General features: G+C 38.6%; 1 protein-coding gene across 5 annotated transcripts; it reads right to left on the reverse strand.

Moving 5' to 3' along the window:
* Window positions 1-1537: 1537 nt before the first annotated feature.
* Window positions 1538-19667, reverse strand: SYCP1 (synaptonemal complex protein 1). 5 transcript variants are annotated; one of them, XM_065854298.2, is made up of 31 exons: window positions 19543-19667; window positions 18457-18538; window positions 18245-18291; window positions 17647-17811; window positions 17040-17107; window positions 16775-16848; window positions 16550-16608; window positions 16230-16299; window positions 15506-15579; window positions 14551-14659; window positions 14187-14281; window positions 12975-13159; window positions 12502-12569; window positions 11959-12020; window positions 11492-11596; window positions 10739-10842; window positions 10142-10259; window positions 9829-9899; window positions 9511-9592; window positions 9003-9065; window positions 8846-8908; window positions 8182-8244; window positions 7883-7999; window positions 6352-6462; window positions 5873-5965; window positions 5307-5381; window positions 4471-4530; window positions 4062-4241; window positions 3598-3741; window positions 2877-2963; window positions 1538-2794 (listed from the first exon to the last, which is right to left on the reverse strand). In XM_065854298.2, the coding sequence occupies exons 1-31, from the start codon at window positions 19648-19650 to the stop codon at window positions 2651-2653; spliced, it is 2946 nt and encodes a 981-aa protein (XP_065710370.1). In that variant the 5' UTR covers window positions 19651-19667; the 3' UTR covers window positions 1538-2650. The 5 variants fall into 5 exon arrangements, 4 of the variants coding, with proteins under 4 accessions (XP_065710370.1, XP_071674009.1, XP_071674008.1 ...); XM_071817908.1 differs by lacking the exon at window positions 5873-5965; XM_071817907.1 differs by lacking the exon at window positions 2877-2963.
* Between the last annotated feature and the right edge of the window lie 160 nt (window positions 19668-19827).

Below are 19827 nucleotides of genomic sequence, written 5' to 3' on the forward strand. Positions count from 1 at the left end.
TGTGGCTATCTCTGAGTGCCCAAGGCTTCTTTCATACAGTTTCCTAAAATCCATAGTTAAAAGTCTGATGCCTATGGATGTACTTGTTTGGTTGCCCCCCTGCTGACCTGCAGACTGTTCAGTGATAGAAATTTTTAATGTGTTTTTACAGCCATCAGCTTTGTAGCCCTGGAACAGCCAGTTACACTGTTAATTATTTATCTTTAACCTTTCTTTTAACTAAACCAATCCGTTCACTGACATCAGTTATTTTACACTTTCATTAAGTGAAAGACAGTATGCTGATGTTCTACAAGAAGTGTTTTAAGTGATGTCTGGAAACAGAATTTAGCAATCATAAAATTCTCGGGTTCATTACCCAGGAATCCCTGTAATGGGCTGGAGAAATTCAGTGCATACCAGAAGCTTATAGGTGAAAGTAATTTAATAGGATTCTCTGTCACTGACCGATACTTAAGGTAGAAGGAGGAACAGTGAGGACAAGTTATCACACATGATTCCTACTCACTCTTTCCCTGTTAGTGTAACGCAATGAAAACTTTGTGATCTTACAAGCAGGTTAACTTCTAGAGTTAATTTCTACCTCTTGTTTCCAGTGCAGATAGCACTGTGCAGATTAAAATAAAAACATGCCCAGGCTTGCAAGCAACAGAGAATTAGAAGCAATGCTGACGAAAAAAACAGGCAAAGCCAATCAGATTTCTAAAAGATCAGTATTCTGGTAGAGGAATTATTTCCGACCTCATCCTGTTGCAGATCGCCACTGATAAAAGGAAATAAGATCCTGATATGCTGCCATAGAAACAAGTGGTTTTGCCAGGTTTTGCATTTAAACAGACTGTGGCTGCTGAATTTCCAAAGCTAATCTGTCTGCTGCAAGTCCCTGTGTAATAGCGTGAAACATAGCTCTCATCTCCTACATTTATAGATTCACAGATGGTCACTCTTTCCTTTCTTTCCTAGGATTAGCTGCAGCATTTCCTATCAACCACAGATTAAACAGCAGTTCTCTTTGTTGCATATCATCTGCCAAGGATCTCCATTTATGGTCCGAAAATACTTCCTAATCCTGTTTGCTGATTGGCTCATACGATAGACCTTCATACTTGGTCTCATTTCTTTGGAAAGTGCTGGAGATTTCTGTTATTCTGAGATACACACTGGCTACACAGGCCAACATTTTAAAAAACCCAAACAAAACCATGAGAAGCCAGAAGCTTTCTGCAATATTATCAAGGATGAATATATACCCACCCAATATCGTGACAACACTAAGGGATAAAAGCCAGAGACACTTTTCAGTCCCTGAGGATTGGCAGCGTTCTCCTGATCTGATAAGCAGTCAGTAGGTAACCAGACAAGATCTTCCCCGATGAAGATCTGGTATGGAGACTTGACACTATGCATATACAATTGACATTTTTAGATCAGAATTTCAGCCGATTAAATACACTCGGTATGAACACTGGGGTATGTTTCTGTTTCTCCCCTTAGGCTTTGGGCATGCAGTCCTGTCAGATGCTGCTCTTACCCAACAGTGGCCATCCCAGCAGCTCTGACTCCAGATGACACAAGCCAGGCCCCAGGCAGGCATCACGACATAGCACAGCAACATTTCCTTGCAGTGCCGGGCCAGACCTGTTTGGGGTGAGCTGCAGCGCAGACGAAGAGCTGCATCGAGAACTTGATGACGATGTGGAAGTTTGAAGCTCTAGGACACACCGGGGCGGGCTGAAGAGGTGAGAGCAGAAAGTGACGGCATCTGCCTTAGAAAAAAAAGACGAAATATTTAAAGGACTACAGAAAAATCCAATTGCACACATGGTAAATAAGGATAAAGGTAAATATGTATGTTTTGCTACCTGTGTCAGATGAATCCAGGATTTTGATCTTCTGTAATATTTTCAGACGTACCTGTACTTTTCTTGTTATCTCTAGGCTCTGAAGCAGGTTTTTGTCATTGTTGTGACACCAAGACTGATCAAGGATTAATGCAGAAATATGTGTTATTCTAAACTACTCTTACAGGTGCATGGCAGGAACTGTTAGTCATTGGGAAGGTCGCCTGATGACCCATATCTGTGTTCTAATACATAAAGCAACAACATTTGGTCCCACACTTTATGGGTCAGATAAACAATTTAATAACAACATTATTTTTGCAATTTTAAAACGTGTGTATATTTTATTCCTTGAGAAGCTGAAATATTTTTAAACCAACGTAATGATATTGAAAATCTGATTTTTAAAGTTTCAAAACTGTTTTAACAAGCTGAAATAGCAGCTACTGAAAACACGACTCTAAAAAGACAGTTCTGACAACATTTAAAATGAACAAAAAAGCAAGACAACTTCAGCTACAAGAGCATGCATTTTAACAACTTCAGTACTTCTTCCACTAAATAATATCCTGTTGTGACTTATGTATCAAGAAACTACATTTAAGAGTCAATTTAAAAGAACAAAACTGAATTTCTTTAAAACCAGTATGTCTAATGCCAGACTTTTTTTTTCTTTTTGAAACAGCTTTCTATGTAGTTACACTATGGAGTAGGACATAAAAATGCAACAATGTCCTAACTCTGAAACAACAAAAATCCTGTGGTCGTACTAATTCAATAATGCTAGAGCACTAGTCATTTTTTTCATTTTAAGTAAAGAGCTTTTCAGCTTCTTTCATTTTCCTTTTCCTGTCCATTTTGGACACTGTGGCCCAGCCAGCCTCTCGCATTTTCCTCATGGTCGTAAGTTTCAGTACAGAGCCTGGAGTTTTCAAGTCTGAAGTAGCTGGTTTCTAAGAAAAACAAAGCCAACCATTAGTTTTTATAATCAACTTGATTAACTGTTGGTTTTGATCAGAAGAAAAGCTAAACTACCTTTTTTGGTGTCATGGCGTATAATTGTGAAGCTTGAGGATAATCTTTGTACAATTTTTTAAACATTTCTTCCTCTGAGACCATGCTCTTCAATTAAAAATAATGAAGTTAGTTAATCGCACTACATGAAAAATGTAATTTCTTTATCCCTCGAAAGGTCATCCAGTGCAATCCCCCCGCCAGGGCAGGAACACCCAGCTGAGGTTACACAGGAAGGAGTGTCGGGATGCTCTGATCTTGTGCCCGGTAGAAACAGTCCCTGAACACTCACCAACTGTCTCGGGTCCCTTTACCTTCAAGCAGCCTTGCCCATGGGATTTCCCCCAGCAATTGCCTGAAGAGGCCAAAGTTTGCCCTGCTGAAATCCAGGGTTGCAATTCTGCTTGTTATCCTGCTCCTGGCACAGGAGATCCTGAACTCCACCATCTCATGGTCGCTGCAACCAAGGCAGCCCTCAACCTTTACCGCTTCAACCAGACCTTCCTTGTCAGTGAGGATGAGGTCCAGCAGTGCACCTCTTCTAGTCAGCTCCTCCACCCTTTGCATCAGAAAGTTATCATCAAGGCACTGGAGGAACCTCCTAGACTGTGGCTGGCCGGCCGAGTTGATATACATATCAATATTGTGTTGGATACAGCACCTCCCCACTTTATCTACATTCTTGGGTACGGCAGTGTGCACAAAGAGCTGTTAAATACACCAGTTGTTCTCCGGTTTTTACCAGGAGGTCGCTGTGTTCCGAGCTGTCTGAATGAGCATCCAGCTGTAGAAGCACCTTTTGCTTCTTCCTCATGCACTGGTCCGAATACAGATTTGTGCTTTCACTTTGCAGTTTAGATATTGGAGGAGTCTTTATACTATATGTCTGGGAAAAGATAGCATTTAAAATTACATTTTCAGTGGTAATTATAGAATCTAAAACTCATAACCCAGTTTACAGACTTGAGTATCCTCTAGGACAGGAATTGTTACTGATCAATGATAACAGACAAATGAAGTATCTGTGCAAGAAAAACAGCACAGTGAGAGCCCTTATATAAACTGCTTTCTAATATCACCGTGAACACATTTTTTGTGGCTATCTACCCTGTAAATCCCCACTTACCACAACAAAAAACAAAGCAGCATCTACAGAGAAGAAATACAATCAGAAAAATAAAACACTCCCTGTTAGGAGTTACAAACCTTTAACAATGGACTACGCAAGGGACTTTTTGTGGATACTGAAGGAGGCATTTTTTTCTTTTCTATCATGCTGACTTTTGTAGGAATATCATATGGAGACTTTTTTGGTTTTACATTAATGGATACACACTCCAGATCCAAAGGAGCCTTAGGAGTCTCAGAAAAATCAGTTTGTATTTTCTAAAATTAAAAAAAAAAGGTTTAAATTAAAAACATATCAATGTCTTGTCAAATGTACAAAATTTATCATGGAACTTCAATTAGATTCAGTTTCCCAGGGATGGAGGTGAGGCTGACCGGTCCGTAGTTACCCGGGTCCTCCTTCCTGCCCTTTTTGAAGACTGGAGTGATTGCCTACATATACATATCACCGAATTCTAAAATTAATTAATGATAATGTCAAAGCTACCTTGTTCTTCTTTTCATTTTCAGGAAGCGTATTTTGGGGGCGTTCTTTTGCAAGATTCTCCTAAAAAGAGGTATGTGATAGGAAGTAAATATTTTAGTAGAATTCAGCGGTCGAGTATGTTCTTGATGTAATTACAGAACACAGTTCACAATCATACCCCGTTACAAAGTTCACACAAATACATGACCCAACTGCAGCATTCAAAAGACATTGCTTTTCTAGTCACAGTTTCATTTCTTACACAACTTCCTCCATCTCTGCTAAGTTACCTACATACCAGCCCTTTTTCATGAGAAAATCAGATACAATTTTTATTACAGCTGCATTTAAGAAAGAAAGAGCTCTATTTTCTAGTTATTATTTCATGCAAGAAACTGGAAGCATTCTTGTTTATTAAAGTAAATGCTCCTTCACTGTCTTTTTATTCTATTTCGCAATCCTTTTGCCAGCTGAATACTATATAGCAATCACAAAATCGCAGAATGGTTCAGGTTGGAACGGGCCTCTGGAAATCTCTGGTCTAACACTCCTGTCCACAGCGGAGCGACGCAGAGTAGGTTGATCAGGACTGTGTCCAACAGGGTTTTGAACGTCTCCAAGCACTGAGACCCCACGACCTCTTTGGGCAACCTGCTCCTGTGTTTTATCGTCCTTGGTGTTTAAATTTTATTTCTTATGCTTAATGACTTCAGAGAGCATCAAGCTCTTGAAATTAGACAGCGAGTGAGAACAAGACCTAGAATCCAAAGTGCACTTCACAGCTGTCACTATTATAGTGTAGAAAACCAGGTCGAGCACGTCACCCATACTGCTACATTTAATTTAAAAGAAAATACCTTCTCTTCAATTTCTGCTTTAAGTTGTTCCTTAAGGGTTGACAGTTCACTTTTCAAAGATGAGAGCTCACTTTCCTGAAACAATTAGATAAAGGATAGGGTTAACTATGCTTAAGCTGGGAAAAAAACAAACAGTCCAAACAATACAGTAACCAATAGGGATATTCATTATATACAACAAAAAAAATCCATTTGTTCAGCAGGGCTAACTTATCCACAAAGTTCGCATTCTGAGGGGTATCTACTAGTCATTTTCAGAATGATTCAACCACCAGAAACACCGATCGAAGAAGCAGTTGCCAAATTAAAAACCAAAACCAAACAACAGCTACTATTTATTTTTAGAAACATCTGTTTTTGTTTAATGCACATAATAAAATCTGTAAGAAGTAACAGTAAACAGATATTAGTGGGTTGATCTTTACTGTTCAGTCCCACTAAAGCAGACACTTAACCCCCCCAAGTGTTAAACAGGAAGAAGTCTAATAAGATATTTAAAATTATATTACACTTTAAGGACAGCAGCCCCTCCATTTCATTACTTAGTGCTGAAGAGTAGACCTTACCAATGATTGTTTGGATGACAACTGCTCTTGCTCTTTTACTTTATAAAGTTTCAACTCTGTATCTTTTTCTTCAACCATTTTATCATATTCATGCTGCGTTCAAAACAAAACAACAAGCTCAAAACATTTGACTGAAGGGTACAGATCTACCTAATCTTAAAACGCTACTCATTTTTTAAAATACAACTCTTTTGAAGATTCAGAAAGTACTAGGAACAAACATTGATGCTTCGTCAGAAACTGTAGAGGAGAAAATGCACAAGCAGTAGTATTTTGTGTGCTGACAGAGAATGCTTTATCTTTAGGCAGCGGTACATGTTGCACGTAAAAGCTAGCCATATTTTTATTAATGGTATCTGCTAAATATACTTCAAAGCAGAATAATAAGAAATGTAAATTTAAATATGTTGTATTAAACTGCTGAATACAAATCTGAATATTAGAAATTACAAATCACAGAAATCAGTAAAATCTCTTACCTTGTGTTTTTCCATAAGCGCCACCATTTCAGTTATCTTGTGCCGACACTGGATATCGGTTTCTCTTTGTGCTACTGTTGCTTTGTCAGCAAGTGACCTCATCTTTTCTACCTGTTAGTAACAAGTTTCATTTAATTCATAAACAATTATACCACTCAGAGAGGCTCCAGGGGGATACCCCCCAAAAGGTGATGGACCCCCTGCCCTGTCGACAGAAGGGGAAGACCTGAGACAGCCCCTGCCCTGTCACTGTCGGGCAGAGGGAGGGGACAGAAAAGATGACGAGGGTTGGAAGCTGGTTCCAGTTCAGCACCATGGGCAACCCTTGGGACAGGTGGTAAGAGTCTGGGGCTCAAGTGATTTTCTCTTCCTTCCTTCCAGTTTTGGGCGATGACATGGGATGGAATAGAAAAATTTAGTCCCTAAACAATTGGCTACAAGACTGGTGCTACAGGCAGGGGTTTGGGTTCTTTGATAACGGCTGGTCTTACAAGACACCAGTCCAAACAGTGATACGTAGGAAAGGTTTATCTTGCATGGGCAAAAGGATGCTGGGACAGGAATTAGCAGGGCTCATTTGGAGAGCTTTAAACTAGACTCGAAGGGGGATGGGGCGGTAGCTGGGCTTGCGTCAGTAGGGCAGCATTCTAGAGTTGATGAAGGCTGGGAGGCCTCCCATACCCCTGGGGTGAAATCGGGGTGCTCAGCTCACTCTCTGAAATGCCTGCACACCAATGCGTGCAGCATGGGGAATAAGCAGGAGGAGTTAGAAATCTGTGTTAGGGCAGGAGACTATGATCTAGTGGCAATTCCGGAGACATGGTGGGACAGCACACATGGCTGGAATGTGGGCATGGATGGCTGTGTCCTTTTCAGGAAAGACAGGCCAGCCAGGCGTGGTGGTGGAGTTGCTCTTTATGTGAGAGAACAACTCCAATGTATTGAGTATTGTCCAGGCATGGATGAGGAGCGAGTTGAGAGCCTATGGGTGAGAATTAAGGGGCGGGCTGGCAGGGGTGATACTGTTGTGGGTGTCTATTCTAGGCCACCAGATCAGGGTGAGGAAGTTGATGAGGCCTCTACACACAGCTGAGAGCAGCCTCACAATCACAGCCCTGGTTGTGGTGCGGGATTTTAACTTCCCTGATGTTTGTTGGAAGGACAACTCGGCCGGCCAGCCACAGTCTAGGAGGTTCCTCCAGTGCTTTGACGAGAACTTTTTGATGCAAAGGGTGGAGGAGCCGACTAGGAGAGGTGCACTGCTGGACCTCATCCTCACTGACACGGAGGGTCTGGTTGAAGCGGTAAAGGTCAAGGGCTGCTTTGGTTGCAGCGACCATGAGATGGTGGAGTTCAGGACCTCATGTGGCAGGAGATGACACCAAGCTGGGAGGAGTGGCTGACACACCAGAAGTTCCACTTACGTTGATAAGACGACTATGGAAGAGCAAGGGCACTGGCCAGTACAGCTTCACAAACCATCATACATCAAAAAATAATTAAAAGTTGCAGAAAAAATAACAACTCTCACCTCTTCAAGAAGTTTGTTTTCATTTACTTTCTTTGTTTCAATGTCTTTTTGATAGATATCAACTGTTTCCTTATGTTGCTTGTTCATATTTTCCATCTCTAACTGTAATTTATTCACCTTCGGAGAATGGAGAATTATTGCTGTTATTTGTTCAGGAATAAATTTGCCAATGATTCTTTTTTTATCTTTGACTATATTATGTTTACAATTAAATATATTTTTTCAATTAAGAAGTGAAGAGTTTATCTAGAAATAGTTTATTTACAGAATTTTATTTAGTTCTAAAAGATTAAACCTACCTTCCCTTCGTAAACACTTGTTTTCTTGCTTTCTGCAGTAATCTTCTTTTTCAGCACCTTATTCTGTCAGAATAAAACAACCACTATACTTTAATAAGTTAACAGAATCATGTAATGAGTAAGTAGGTTGGAATTTTCAAAATTCCAGCTTTCAGCAAGCAAATAACTCTCCTTTTGTAGTGCAGTTCAGGTTCCAGATCGATTCTCCAAACAAAAGAGGGCTCAACTGCTTTCATAACACTCTTACTTCAGGACCTTATGAAAGACTCCTCATGGGTGACAACAGAGAATAACGAAAAGAGGGTGCAGGGTGGGAAGAAAAACTAAGGAAGTGTGGAGATGGCATGACAGAAACCACGAGTTATATATTTTCACAGTACAGTTATTAGCAATAATTCACAATTCTTTTGTAACTGAGATCATTATTTTAAGTATATCAATTATACCATGTACTAAATGAAAACAGTAGAAGTTATTAAGGATATTATTTCCATAATTGCATTTTTCACTCCTTAATTTGCTGAGAGTTAGGATAAGAAAGAAAATGTTACAAATTACATGGGTATATCTGAACATATTACATCAGGCAAAAACTGTCAAAAAGTAACGGCTACCACAAAATACTATGTTTTCTGTATTTGTGACTTTTAAAAACCATACATACCTCCTGTTGCAACTCTTCAATGCATTTGTTTTTATTTTCCACCTGTTTCTTTACATTATTCAACTAAAAGAGATATTTCAAACATTAATTAATAAAGTAAAAAATGATTCACTGCGTTACAGAATCACAGAATGTCAGGGATTGGGAATTTTCATACCTTATTTTCTAGAATCTTCAACTGCTTTTCCTTTCTTGACATTTCATTTTCAATACTCTTAGCCTGGAATTATAATTGTGAATCTTTGACTTTTACAAAAAAAAATTATATCTATTATAACATTAAAAAAACCAGGTGTGCTTTGAAACTACAGTAAGAAAGTAAAAATATTTGAACACATCTAAACTAAAATTATACTACATATTGAAAGCTAACCCGTACCCCACCCACCACTAAGTAGGTATATGGAAATTAAAAAGCTAATTCTGTTTGCTTGAAATCTAACAAATCTGGACTTTTAAGCCTCCATGTAAAGAATAAACATCCCAGCAAAGGCCCTTGTCTTTTCAAATAAAACGTGTACATTTGTTGGCTCGGTAGCTGCACTGAAAGAACGGCTCTGTAAGAGATTAAATCCCGACATAGGGCTTTGCAGAGAACAAAACATTTAGATTTTGTCCTACAGGGTATGTTATGTATTTTCATGGTAAAGCATGATATGGCATACATTTTCTTCTCTTTCATCCAGTTGACTTTGAATTTCTTCACCTTTCTTCACCATCTTCTCCTTCAAAGACTCCAGTTCATTTCTAAACACCAAAAGAACAAGCATTAGTAAATATTTACTTAATGACTTTAAGTTCTTTTTGCTACTGCTAAATAAAGCCATACTTTATTTATAGTTTGTTTAGCTATATCACCTAAAAAAAGTATTAATCTAAAAATCACAGAAAGCAGCATATGAACACAATATTTAGACTGACTCTGAAGGGATCAAGTCTTCTTCCTCTAATAATATTGCACATTAATATTTGGCTTTACTTGCCTCAGCTGGTCATTTGCTTCTTCCAGGTTTTCAACTAGCTGCTTGGTATTTTCTTCTTTTTTTCTACTATCCTAAATAAAAACCCACATAAGTAAAATGAATAAAATTCAAAGTGACATCTTAAAAAATTCAAAGACATCGTAAGCAATATGTTGACTGGACTTATTCCCAAGTGTAACTGCACTTCTTTTGTATCTTAAACACAAAACTAGCTCAGATACTCCACAGAACCATGTCGTGTTGCAGTTTTCCATATGATTTGTATTGTAAATTGAATGTTGTCTTTTAAACAAGTTGAAAGTTCACAACTTGCCTCACTACTTTCTTGCAGTTTCTTGAGTTCTGTAGCCATACCACTTTTCTCTTGTTCTATTTGTTCTTTTTCTAATAAAAGCTTATTGATAGACACCGTTAGTTGTTCATTCCTTAGCCTAATTTAAAACAAATGGTCAAGAGGATTAAGAACATCTATTTGGAAATTTCCTTTTAAGTTAAATTTATCCATTACAAAATGTTACTTCATGCTGAAGAAAGTCCAGGCCTGTATCTACAAATTTAAGCTTTGCAGCAAACTTACAGTGATGCAAAAAGGTGCATAAGGAGGAAAAAAAACCCAAGAGTCAGCTTTTATATAAAAATAATGGTTGTTAAATACAATGTAATTTGATATCCAGCTCAAAGCAGGGTTAACAATGAACTCAGAAACTTTCCTTTCATGTTAACCCAACTAAGTCACAGAGATATGGAACAATTGCATATATATAAATACAGGAAATGCAATTTATGACTAGAAGTATATAACAGATGTCACGCTGTGTGCATAGATTCATAGATAATTGTATATTGAAGTAACTTCTATATAACACACACAAAAATTAAACTAATACTATATTTTCAAAAATGATCATACGTCTCTTGTTCAAGATCTGTATTCAGTGTCGTAAGCCGATTTAAATAATTCTGTTCCTTTTCAGCTGTACTAGTCAGCTGTACTTTCAATTCATGGATTTCTTTCTGCCGAAGAAAAAGAAAGCGTTTTGAGTATACACATGTAAACTACAAGACATGAAAACTCACAGAACTGAACCGACAACCAAAGTTTTAAGACGAAACAAAACTACATGCCATAAATATAAGATGAAACAAAAATCCATGCCACAAATCAGCCAGAGTGTGTCTTTACCTCTGTTGTTAGTTTTATCTGCCACGTATTTGAAAAAGCTCTTCCTGTTGTCCTTGCCCCCTCTCGCCAGGTTTAATTCTAAGGAGGCCTCAGCTTTCCGAGTTGCCTCCCTACACCCTCTGACAACAGCCTGATGTTCTCCCCAAGTGGCCAGCCCCTCCTTCCATGATCTATAAACTCTCCTCTTCCACTTGAAGTTGTGTGAGATACTGAACTCCTATATGAATGTGAAACGTGTCCCCTATTCTAACTACCTAGTCTGCAAAATTACTGACAAAATTAGCTTTCCTTTGATATTATTTTAAATAAAACATTTGCTTCAGACACCATAAGCTTTTGCATTCACCTAAATAAATTAAAAATTAAAAAAACAGCGAATTACAGTACTATGTAATAAAATAAGCACATATTTTAGATGCATCCCAAACCACAAAGCAAAACTACTTTTAAAAACATGCTACTGTCACCCTTTATTCAGACCTCTCTGATTTGGAGAACACTTTTAGTTTCTTTTTCTCTCTGCTGCAAATTTTCTACAGTAGCCTCAAGACCTTTCTTCTTCTCTAGAAGACCTTCAGCTTTTTCCTGTTTAGGAACAATGGTGAAACTCAGTTTAGAAAATTCAGTGTACAGTATATAAGGAAATACTAGGCCTAACTAAAAATGGGAAATCTTTATGTCCAGAGGAAGTGGCATTTGAATAGGTGTGAATAAAGAAACGACCAGAAATGTTGACAAGGAAAATGAAAACAAAAGAACAAAACAAGAAAACCAGTGGAAAGAATCAAGTCCTTCAAAGAAAACACTGAAATGGTCTAAAAGACAGTTAAGAAAGTTTAGTAGCAACATTAAGACAGTGTTTATATAAAGCATTTAAGGTACTTAAACAGCATGAGAGCTTTCATATGAAAAGTAAATTCCATGAGACTAATAAAATGAACATTTACCAGTGTTTCTGACAGCTCTTCAAGTTGTATTTCTTTGTCACATTTCAGTTTAGTCATCTCTTCTACAACACATGTAATGTAAAATTAATTGAACAGAAATCATTTTACGTAATTAACAGGCAGTAAAAAGCATTTAGCCCTTGGCAGTACCCAGTTTCCCAAACTTGTGGGATTAAGTTCTGAAAAAGTAAAACTAAATTACAACCTAAATTCTGACTTAATCTAAATGTAGAGTTGAAAAAATAATTCAGAAAGACATTAGCAAATATAGATCTGAAGAGAAGCTAATCATTCGTCTTAAATAAAATTCAGAGCCTGTTATGTTTTCTGCAATAATGCCTTCAAATAAGCCACAGAATGTTTACAAAGGAGTAATCTGCAAGTATTGATGCATCTGCATTTTTCCAGAAAAAAAAATCTGGACTGCCTAAGATATTCACATGGATATATTGAGAAAGGAAACCACTTCTTAGTAACTTCAAAATGCTTCCTAGGTGCACACTCACATTGCTGTTTTTTGCAAGTTCTGGATACCAAGCTTACCCAGTTCAGCAGACTTATTTCTGAGCTCCAGGGTAAGCAGCTTGGACTCATCCTCGTATTTCTCCGATCTAAGAAAAAGTAATTTAAAAAATTGTATAGTACAAAGCATTGCACTGGAATCTTAAACGACAATATGGCAAAGTCTTAGCACAAGCATTTTAAGAGCATTTGCCTTTCAACAGGTGGATCATATATCTGCCTGCAACATGTATCGAATTTCACTTTTACAACTTGAGAACAGCAGACCTAACAGTAAACAAGTACATACATACATAACCCTGTATTTCTTAAAAATAGAATTATGCTCTCTTAGTTAAGAGCTGCCATCTTCGAGTGCTAATAATTCACATAATCAGACAGGTGAAGGACTTCAAAAAAAGTTATTAGTGAATAATTAGTTTTTATTCCTAGCAGTTTGGTAATCTAGTATTTTACCTGCAAGATCATTCTTTGATTTCAACTGTTGCATTTACCTGTTTTGCTCTTTTTGCAGCAAGTTTTTCAAATTGGAAACGGAAGTCTCAAATTCCTCTCGCAGGCATGCATGCAAAGCCTTAGTTTTTTCACATTCTTCCATCTGTGCTTCTTTTTCTGCAGTGACCTGAGCTAATGCCTTCACTGCAGTCTGCAAGTCAGATTCTAAGCTCTTTTGAGAAATCTACAAAAAAAAAAAAAAGCAATTGCTAGGGGAAATCCCATGGGCAAGGCTGCCTGAAGGTAAAGGGGCCCAAGATAGCTGGGAGGAGTGGCTGACACTGGAAGCTGTGCTGCCATCCGGAGACCTGGACAGGCTCGAGAGCTGGGCGGGGAAAAATTTAATGAAATATAACATGGGCAAGTGTAGAGTCTTGAATCTGGGCAGGAACAACCCCAGGTTCCAGTATAAGTTGGGGAATGACCTATTAGAGAGCAGTGTAGGGGAAAGGGACCTGGGGGTCCTGGGGACAGGAGGGTGACCATGAGCCAGCACTGGGCCCTTGTGGCCAGGAAGGCCAATGGTACCTGGGGTGGGTTAGAAGGGGGTGGTCAGTAGGTCAGAGAGGTTCTCCTGCCCCTCTGCTCTGCCCTGGGGAGACCACACCCTGAATATTGTGTCCAGTTGCGGCCCCTCAGTTCCAGAAGGACAGGGAACTGCTGGAGAGAGTCCAGCGCAGCCACCAAGATGCTGAAGGGAGTGGAGCATCTCCCGTGTGAGGAAAGGCTGAGGGAGCTGGGGCTCTGGAGCTGGAGAAGAGGAGACTGAGGGGGGACTCATTCCTGGGGATCAATATGGAAAGGGGGAGTGTCAGGAGGATGGAGCCAGGCTCTTCTCGGTGGCAAACTATGATAGGACAAGGGGTAATGGGTTCAAACTGGAACACAGGAGGTTCCACTTAAATTTGAGAAGCAAATTCTTCCTGGTGAGGGTGGCAGAGCCTGGCCCAGGCTGCCCAGGGAGGTTGTGGAGTCTCCTTCTCTGCAGACATTCAAACCTGCCTGGACACCTTCCTGTGGAACCTCAGCTGGGTGTTCCTGCTCCATGGGGGGATTGCACTGGATGAGCTTTCCAGGTCCCTTCAACCCCTGACATTCTGTGATTCCGTGAAACAAAGGGAAATAATTGTTTCATATCTAAATTATCAATGATTATTTATGTGATTATGTGTCGAATCTGTTTACACTGGAAAATTATAAGCAAGCTCTACCTCTGCTTTTTGCAAGAAAACATTGGCCTCTTCCAATTCAGCCCTCAAATGTTCTAGCTTGATCTGGGATTCCTTTAACTTTTCCTCTTCGTGTCCTGAGCAAAGATAAATGCTTACATTTAAGAACAATGGGATATTTACTAAAAAACACTTGCATTTCTGTTTAACAGATAAATACATTTATACACATCCAGATTATGCTACTAGTCCTGATCCTACATCAGCAGCTTTTGTTCCAAATGAAAAATTGCCTACAGGTTCCCAATATTCTGCTGCTGACTACTAACAGGGTCAAATTATCACGATTCTGTTTCCTTTACTTCTATAACCAATTACATTTTAACATAGCAGAAAGAACTCTTACTTTTGGCTTCTACTAAGTCCGCAATCTTATTTTTGGATTCCTGCAGCTGAGTCTTGATCTCTCTTATTAGATCATCTTTTTCATCACTCTGTATTGTAAGAACTGAAATCTAACAAAATTAAAATAATATCATAAAGAAGTCTAGAAAAAAGGACAGACTGTCATCTTCATTTGTGCACCGTGTATGATTAGCATCCATGCTGCTGTCATTCAAGTTAAAATAAGGTGGTTGGTTTTTAGCCAAATATTGATCAAGTCATATTACTCCAGATGAAAAAGCTCTTAAGTTCAAAATCAAAATGTGAATTCCAACAGACCCAGTACACTGGAACATCACTAAACTTAGAATCTGACATAAATGTGGCTCCAGTTGTTATTTTTGTCTTTTACTGATGCCTTCATCTTAATCAGTCTTCCATCATGGCTACTTCAAAACCACTACAAAAAACCTACTCTAATCTCAAATTCCTAAACTCTCTTACCAGCCTGGGGTCCGATATACAATATAACCCTTCTTCTCACCTTCCTTCTTACCAGAAATGAACAATATCTTCCCTAACTATAAGGAGTGATGACTGCTTTGCTTGTGCTCCTGCACAAGCCACTTTTCTAGAGGCGAGTGTATGTATAGAGAACAGAAAGAGTATTCAGTGTTTACATGGTGCTTTTAAATCCTGTCGCTAATGTCCCTTGTTACGATACAGCAGCCTAATTGATATTTTATTCCAAATAAGTAACACAGAAGGAACACACCATCAAAAAGTCATTTGCAATATTCATTTCCATCGTTTCAAAATACTAATATTTTACAAACATCAAGGTGCTTTTATTGTTTTAATTTGATATATCAGTAAGTGACAAAAGCAAAACAGAGTTCAACTATTTAAGAAACTGCAAGATTTGTTTCATATGTAAAGCTGTACATACTAAATCTAGTATGTAAAACTGAGCAAACCTGTTTTTCCTTCATACTGACTTCCAGTTTGCATTCTTTTTCAAACTTGTCCGCTCTGTCTGCTTCTTCTTTTACTTTTGGGACATAGTAATATCCATAGTTAATACATTAGCTAAAATATACTCCAAGTTCAATACAGTTTCCAGTTTAAGACTGCTTATAATTGTGCAGCTGTACAATTTATTTCCTAATTGTTGAGGTCACATTTGAAACTATTTTCTAATCAGACAAATTAATTGTTGCAGCAGCTTCCCACAGAATTATTCCATTATTCCATGTATTACTTAATAGTTCGTTATAAGAAACAAACAAAATTGCACATGTACAAATGAAACAGGCACATAGGAGCGCAAATGAAAGAAGCATTTAATTAACATTTCTGTAGCTATACACTAGCGCATTATCATTTAAATAAACCAACCACATAAAATAAATAGTCATCTCTAGACTGTACTTCACAGACAAAACTTAAACTTCGAGTGACTCTTTGAAAAATAAAGTTCCAAAACGGATCCAGTAGAAAAACAATAAGAGGGCCCAGGCATTTAACAGCAGGCGGCAGGAATAAAATAGCGTCCAGCCTGTCCCAGTGCTGCCAGTTCACCGTTCCAGCACTTGCCGTCTTTCTGGCCTCAAACTGGGTGTAATAAAATCTATGCACTAAAATCTATGAAGTAAAAAAATGCTAAGCCTGCAGTATAAACATAACAAACAGACTCCTCACATTTGAAACACATTTCCAATCTGGTGTTCTCTGCTTGCACACGAAGCTCGTCAAATGCCGTTATCATTTTCTAAAAATAAAATTCAATAGGTCATTGCTGGCCAGGCTCTTCTCGGTGACAACCAATGATAGGACAAGGGGTAATGAGTTCAAACTGGAACACAAGAGGTTCCACTTCTATTTGAGAAGAAACTTATTCTCAGTGAGGGTAACAGAACAGTGGAACAGGCTATTACAACAACCTACAATTAATATTTAACCTTTATATATATATATAACCCAGATCGTATTTGAGCTTTTGAACAAGCTACATCACTTACTTCAACGTTGTTATTAAGTTCCACGTATAGTTGTCTTGTTTCATCTCTCTCGTGTTCATCTGTCAAAGTAAGAATGTACCATAAAGTACTCTGATGCAGAGCCACACACAATTTATCTCAATCAGAGAAGTATTTGGAACAGAATTATAGTTCTTTTCTTTCATGAATTTACAGAAAGGTAGAAGTACTTTTACTTTCATAAATCAAAATTTAAAGAGCATTTACATTTGCTGGACTTCTCTGTGAAGTGAGTACAGGTTTCCTTGAGCAGATTACACAGATGCCTTGAAGCGCTGTTTCTAAGAGGGAAAAAAATACTGTAATATATTGTCACAGGAATGCCCTGCACTTTGCATACCTATGTAGTAACAATGTAAATGCCCTGATGATCTTTGCAATTTAACAGCTCTATGTAACTTCCCTTACTAATACAGTTCTCAGCACAAAACCTGATTATTTTCACAAAACTATATTTGAGTGCATTACTTACTCTTTCAAGAGATCTTTATTTTCACATATCTCATCTTCCAGTTTTAAACTTAGTTTTTCGTTTTCAAACTGATTTCATAGGGAACAAAAATAAGACCACATTGTTACAGAAAAATATACCTTCACTCACATCTGAGCCACCTTTTGTTATAGTTGGCATGAACGACATACTAATAAACAATAATTTACCAGCAACTGGAACACTTACAGGTATGTTAGTGATATACACCTGTATGTGCTCAATACAGAAATATGCATAAGCATACTTTACACATACTAGGAAGATTAAAGCTTATTCAGTCTTGAACAGGTTTCTGCATACTCACAGCATGATGTGCATGTAAATAATACAAAGATGGAATGCACATCGTTAAAAAGAGGAAAACCATTTTTAAAAAACAAAATGTTGCTTTTTCCTTTAGTAACAGTAGAGCCATAGGTCACTGGTATCCAGCCAAATGGCTTCTTTGAAGTCATCACATTAACAGTTCAAAACTTATTCTGCCTCTGCAACACTCTTTAATATTTAATTGTATGAATAATACATTCATACTAAATCAGGAAGAACTTTGTCTTTACATATTCAGTGTATATTGTACAATACTGGCCTGCAATTCTTGAATGGCTTTACGCTGTGCTTCAATGATCTTTCTGTTCTCTTGCAGTTTTCTTTCCTTCTGCTTTAGTTCTGATTCTACAGTTAATTTCCACCGCTTGATCTTCTCAGCCTCTTTGTAGAGTTTTGAATACAACTCATTCATTGTTTCTATATTCTATTAAAACAGGTTCCACAATTTAATCTCAAATGCTATTTAATTAATAAAGTTTCAGATACATATTTATCTTGGAAATATCATAATTTTTTTTTTCCATAGATGGTGACACAAGCTTATATACAATCAGGAATCAAAGTTTATATTTTTGTGCATCCACTGTGTATGTACCAACAGACATTACAGAACAAACAGGAGACATAAACACAAGTGAAAAATACCCCAGTGCCTTCCAATTTAGTGACATTGCTAAATAGATCGCCTTAAAGATATGGATAACCGTGATTCAGCTTTAAATAGGAGACAGAAAATTATTATTCCCCTTTGAGTCCTTCCTTTGGCCCTAACATATATACTGAAGAGTAGGGACTATTTGGGGAACAAATTAAGAGGCTCTAAGAAATTAGAGATACGGAGTTTATACTTAGCTGACCTCTTCATCTACCTCAGAGCAAAGTTTTACTTGCTGTGAAATCACATCTGAAAAATTAAGATATTTTGATCAATGTATTTCTAAAAAAATAACAGTGGAACTGTATTTAACAGTGTTACCGCTATGATATTGTTAAAGTACTCATGAAAAATGTTGACAATAGCAAACAATTTCAAAAGAATGTGCAAGGTAAATGCTTATTTTAGTCTTACCTGAATCAGAGATTTCACCACAGTTCGGTGTACTTGTTAAAAACGGCATATTAAAGTCATCATCTGGACATTTGTTAAAACCCTGCACAAATTTAAAAATTAGCTTCTTATGGGCAGATTTGCAAAGATTATAAAACCCAGAAAAAAAGTACAGCTAACGTGAAAACAGAATTTTCCATTAATAAATCAACTACCTACAGTTTTCAAAGCCCAAGGTATTGGTAATGGCTTTGGAACTCTCCTGCTTGCTTCTTCACAGTGGCTTTGCGAACTGTTGGTCTTTCTAGTTCGCTTTATGGACCACACTGTGGCCAGTGGAAGATTTTGATGACAAGAACCTCTGAGCTATTGCACGGCCGTGCACAGCTGCACAGTAAAGGACTCATTAACCAAAATGACTTTTCTGAAGTCCAGTATTTGATACTTATTTTTTGCTTTATTCCCAAGAGTACTTCTAAAACACATCTGATCATGTTTTAGCATGAAAATTTCATTTTATAAGCTGTTTTTAAATCCACATAAATTCGTCTTGTAAATAGTGTAGCTCATCTCTGCTCAGATTATCACATTTGAACCTAGTATTTCATAATGAGCCTCAACATGAAAAATTATCTTGTTGAATTCAGAGAGCATAGCGACAAAACGTTTTCACTGCACACTTGATCTGGTGGGACCAATAAATCAAATCCAGTAAGGGCATCAGGGTGGTGTATTTCCCACTCACTGTTCTGAATCACCCACATCAAACGTGTTTATCATTGCAGGTGTACAGTTAAAAGACATAGCAGATGCTCGAGAAGATGATTGTCTTTGGTTTTGACAGAAAAAAGTCCTAAGTCTTTGAAATTAAAATTTAAGGTGGTCCCCCCCGCAGCAGCAATCTTAAGTTTGCAGAAAAACAAGTTCAGCGCACACACTTTTACACATATATATGCATGTGCTTTCCAGGGCGGAGGTTCAGGACTTCGTGTGGGGACAAGCAGCCGGGAGGACCCGTGGAACGGCCCCTTCGCCTCCCGCTCCCGCTCCCGCCCCCCCGGCCGCCCCTCAGCCGCCGCCTGCAGAGCCGCGCACCGGGCCGGTTACCTGACACAGCCCCGTTGCCCGAGCGTTCGCTTGTGGTTTCACCGCAGACACCTGCCCACCGCTCAGGCGCGGCGGCACGAACAATTTAAACGGTTTTTCTTTATCCATGGCTTCGGAGGTCTCAGAGCCGCCACCTCATAACAGGCGCACTAACGCCCCGGGCTCGCCGGCCGCGCTGAGGGGTGGGCAACAAAAGGCGGGAAGCGGGAACGCGCGACCGGGGCGCGAGGGGAGGCGGCGCGCGCCGGGCTGCGCTCGCTCCGCAGCGCTCGCTCCTGAGCGCGG

The sequence above is a fragment of the Patagioenas fasciata genome, chromosome 21 (assembly GCF_037038585.1).
Source record: "Patagioenas fasciata isolate bPatFas1 chromosome 21, bPatFas1.hap1, whole genome shotgun sequence".
NCBI lineage: Eukaryota > Metazoa > Chordata > Aves > Columbiformes > Columbidae > Patagioenas > Patagioenas fasciata.

Excerpts from the sequence above, each read along its gene's own strand:
- SYCP1 (XM_065854298.2), bottom strand. The coding sequence starts at position 19,650 with ATGGATAAAGAAAAACCGTTTAAATTGTTCGTGCCGCCGCGCCTGAGC. Across the intron at positions 14,282-14,550 it reads GGACTTAGTAGAAGCCAAAA|GACACGAAGAGGAAAAGTTA; the intron begins GTAAGAGTTCTT and ends ATCTTTGCTCAG. Across the intron at positions 5,382-5,872 it reads TGTCATCCAAACAATCATTG|GAAAGTGAGCTCTCATCTTT; the intron begins GTAAGGTCTACT and ends TAATTGTTTCAG.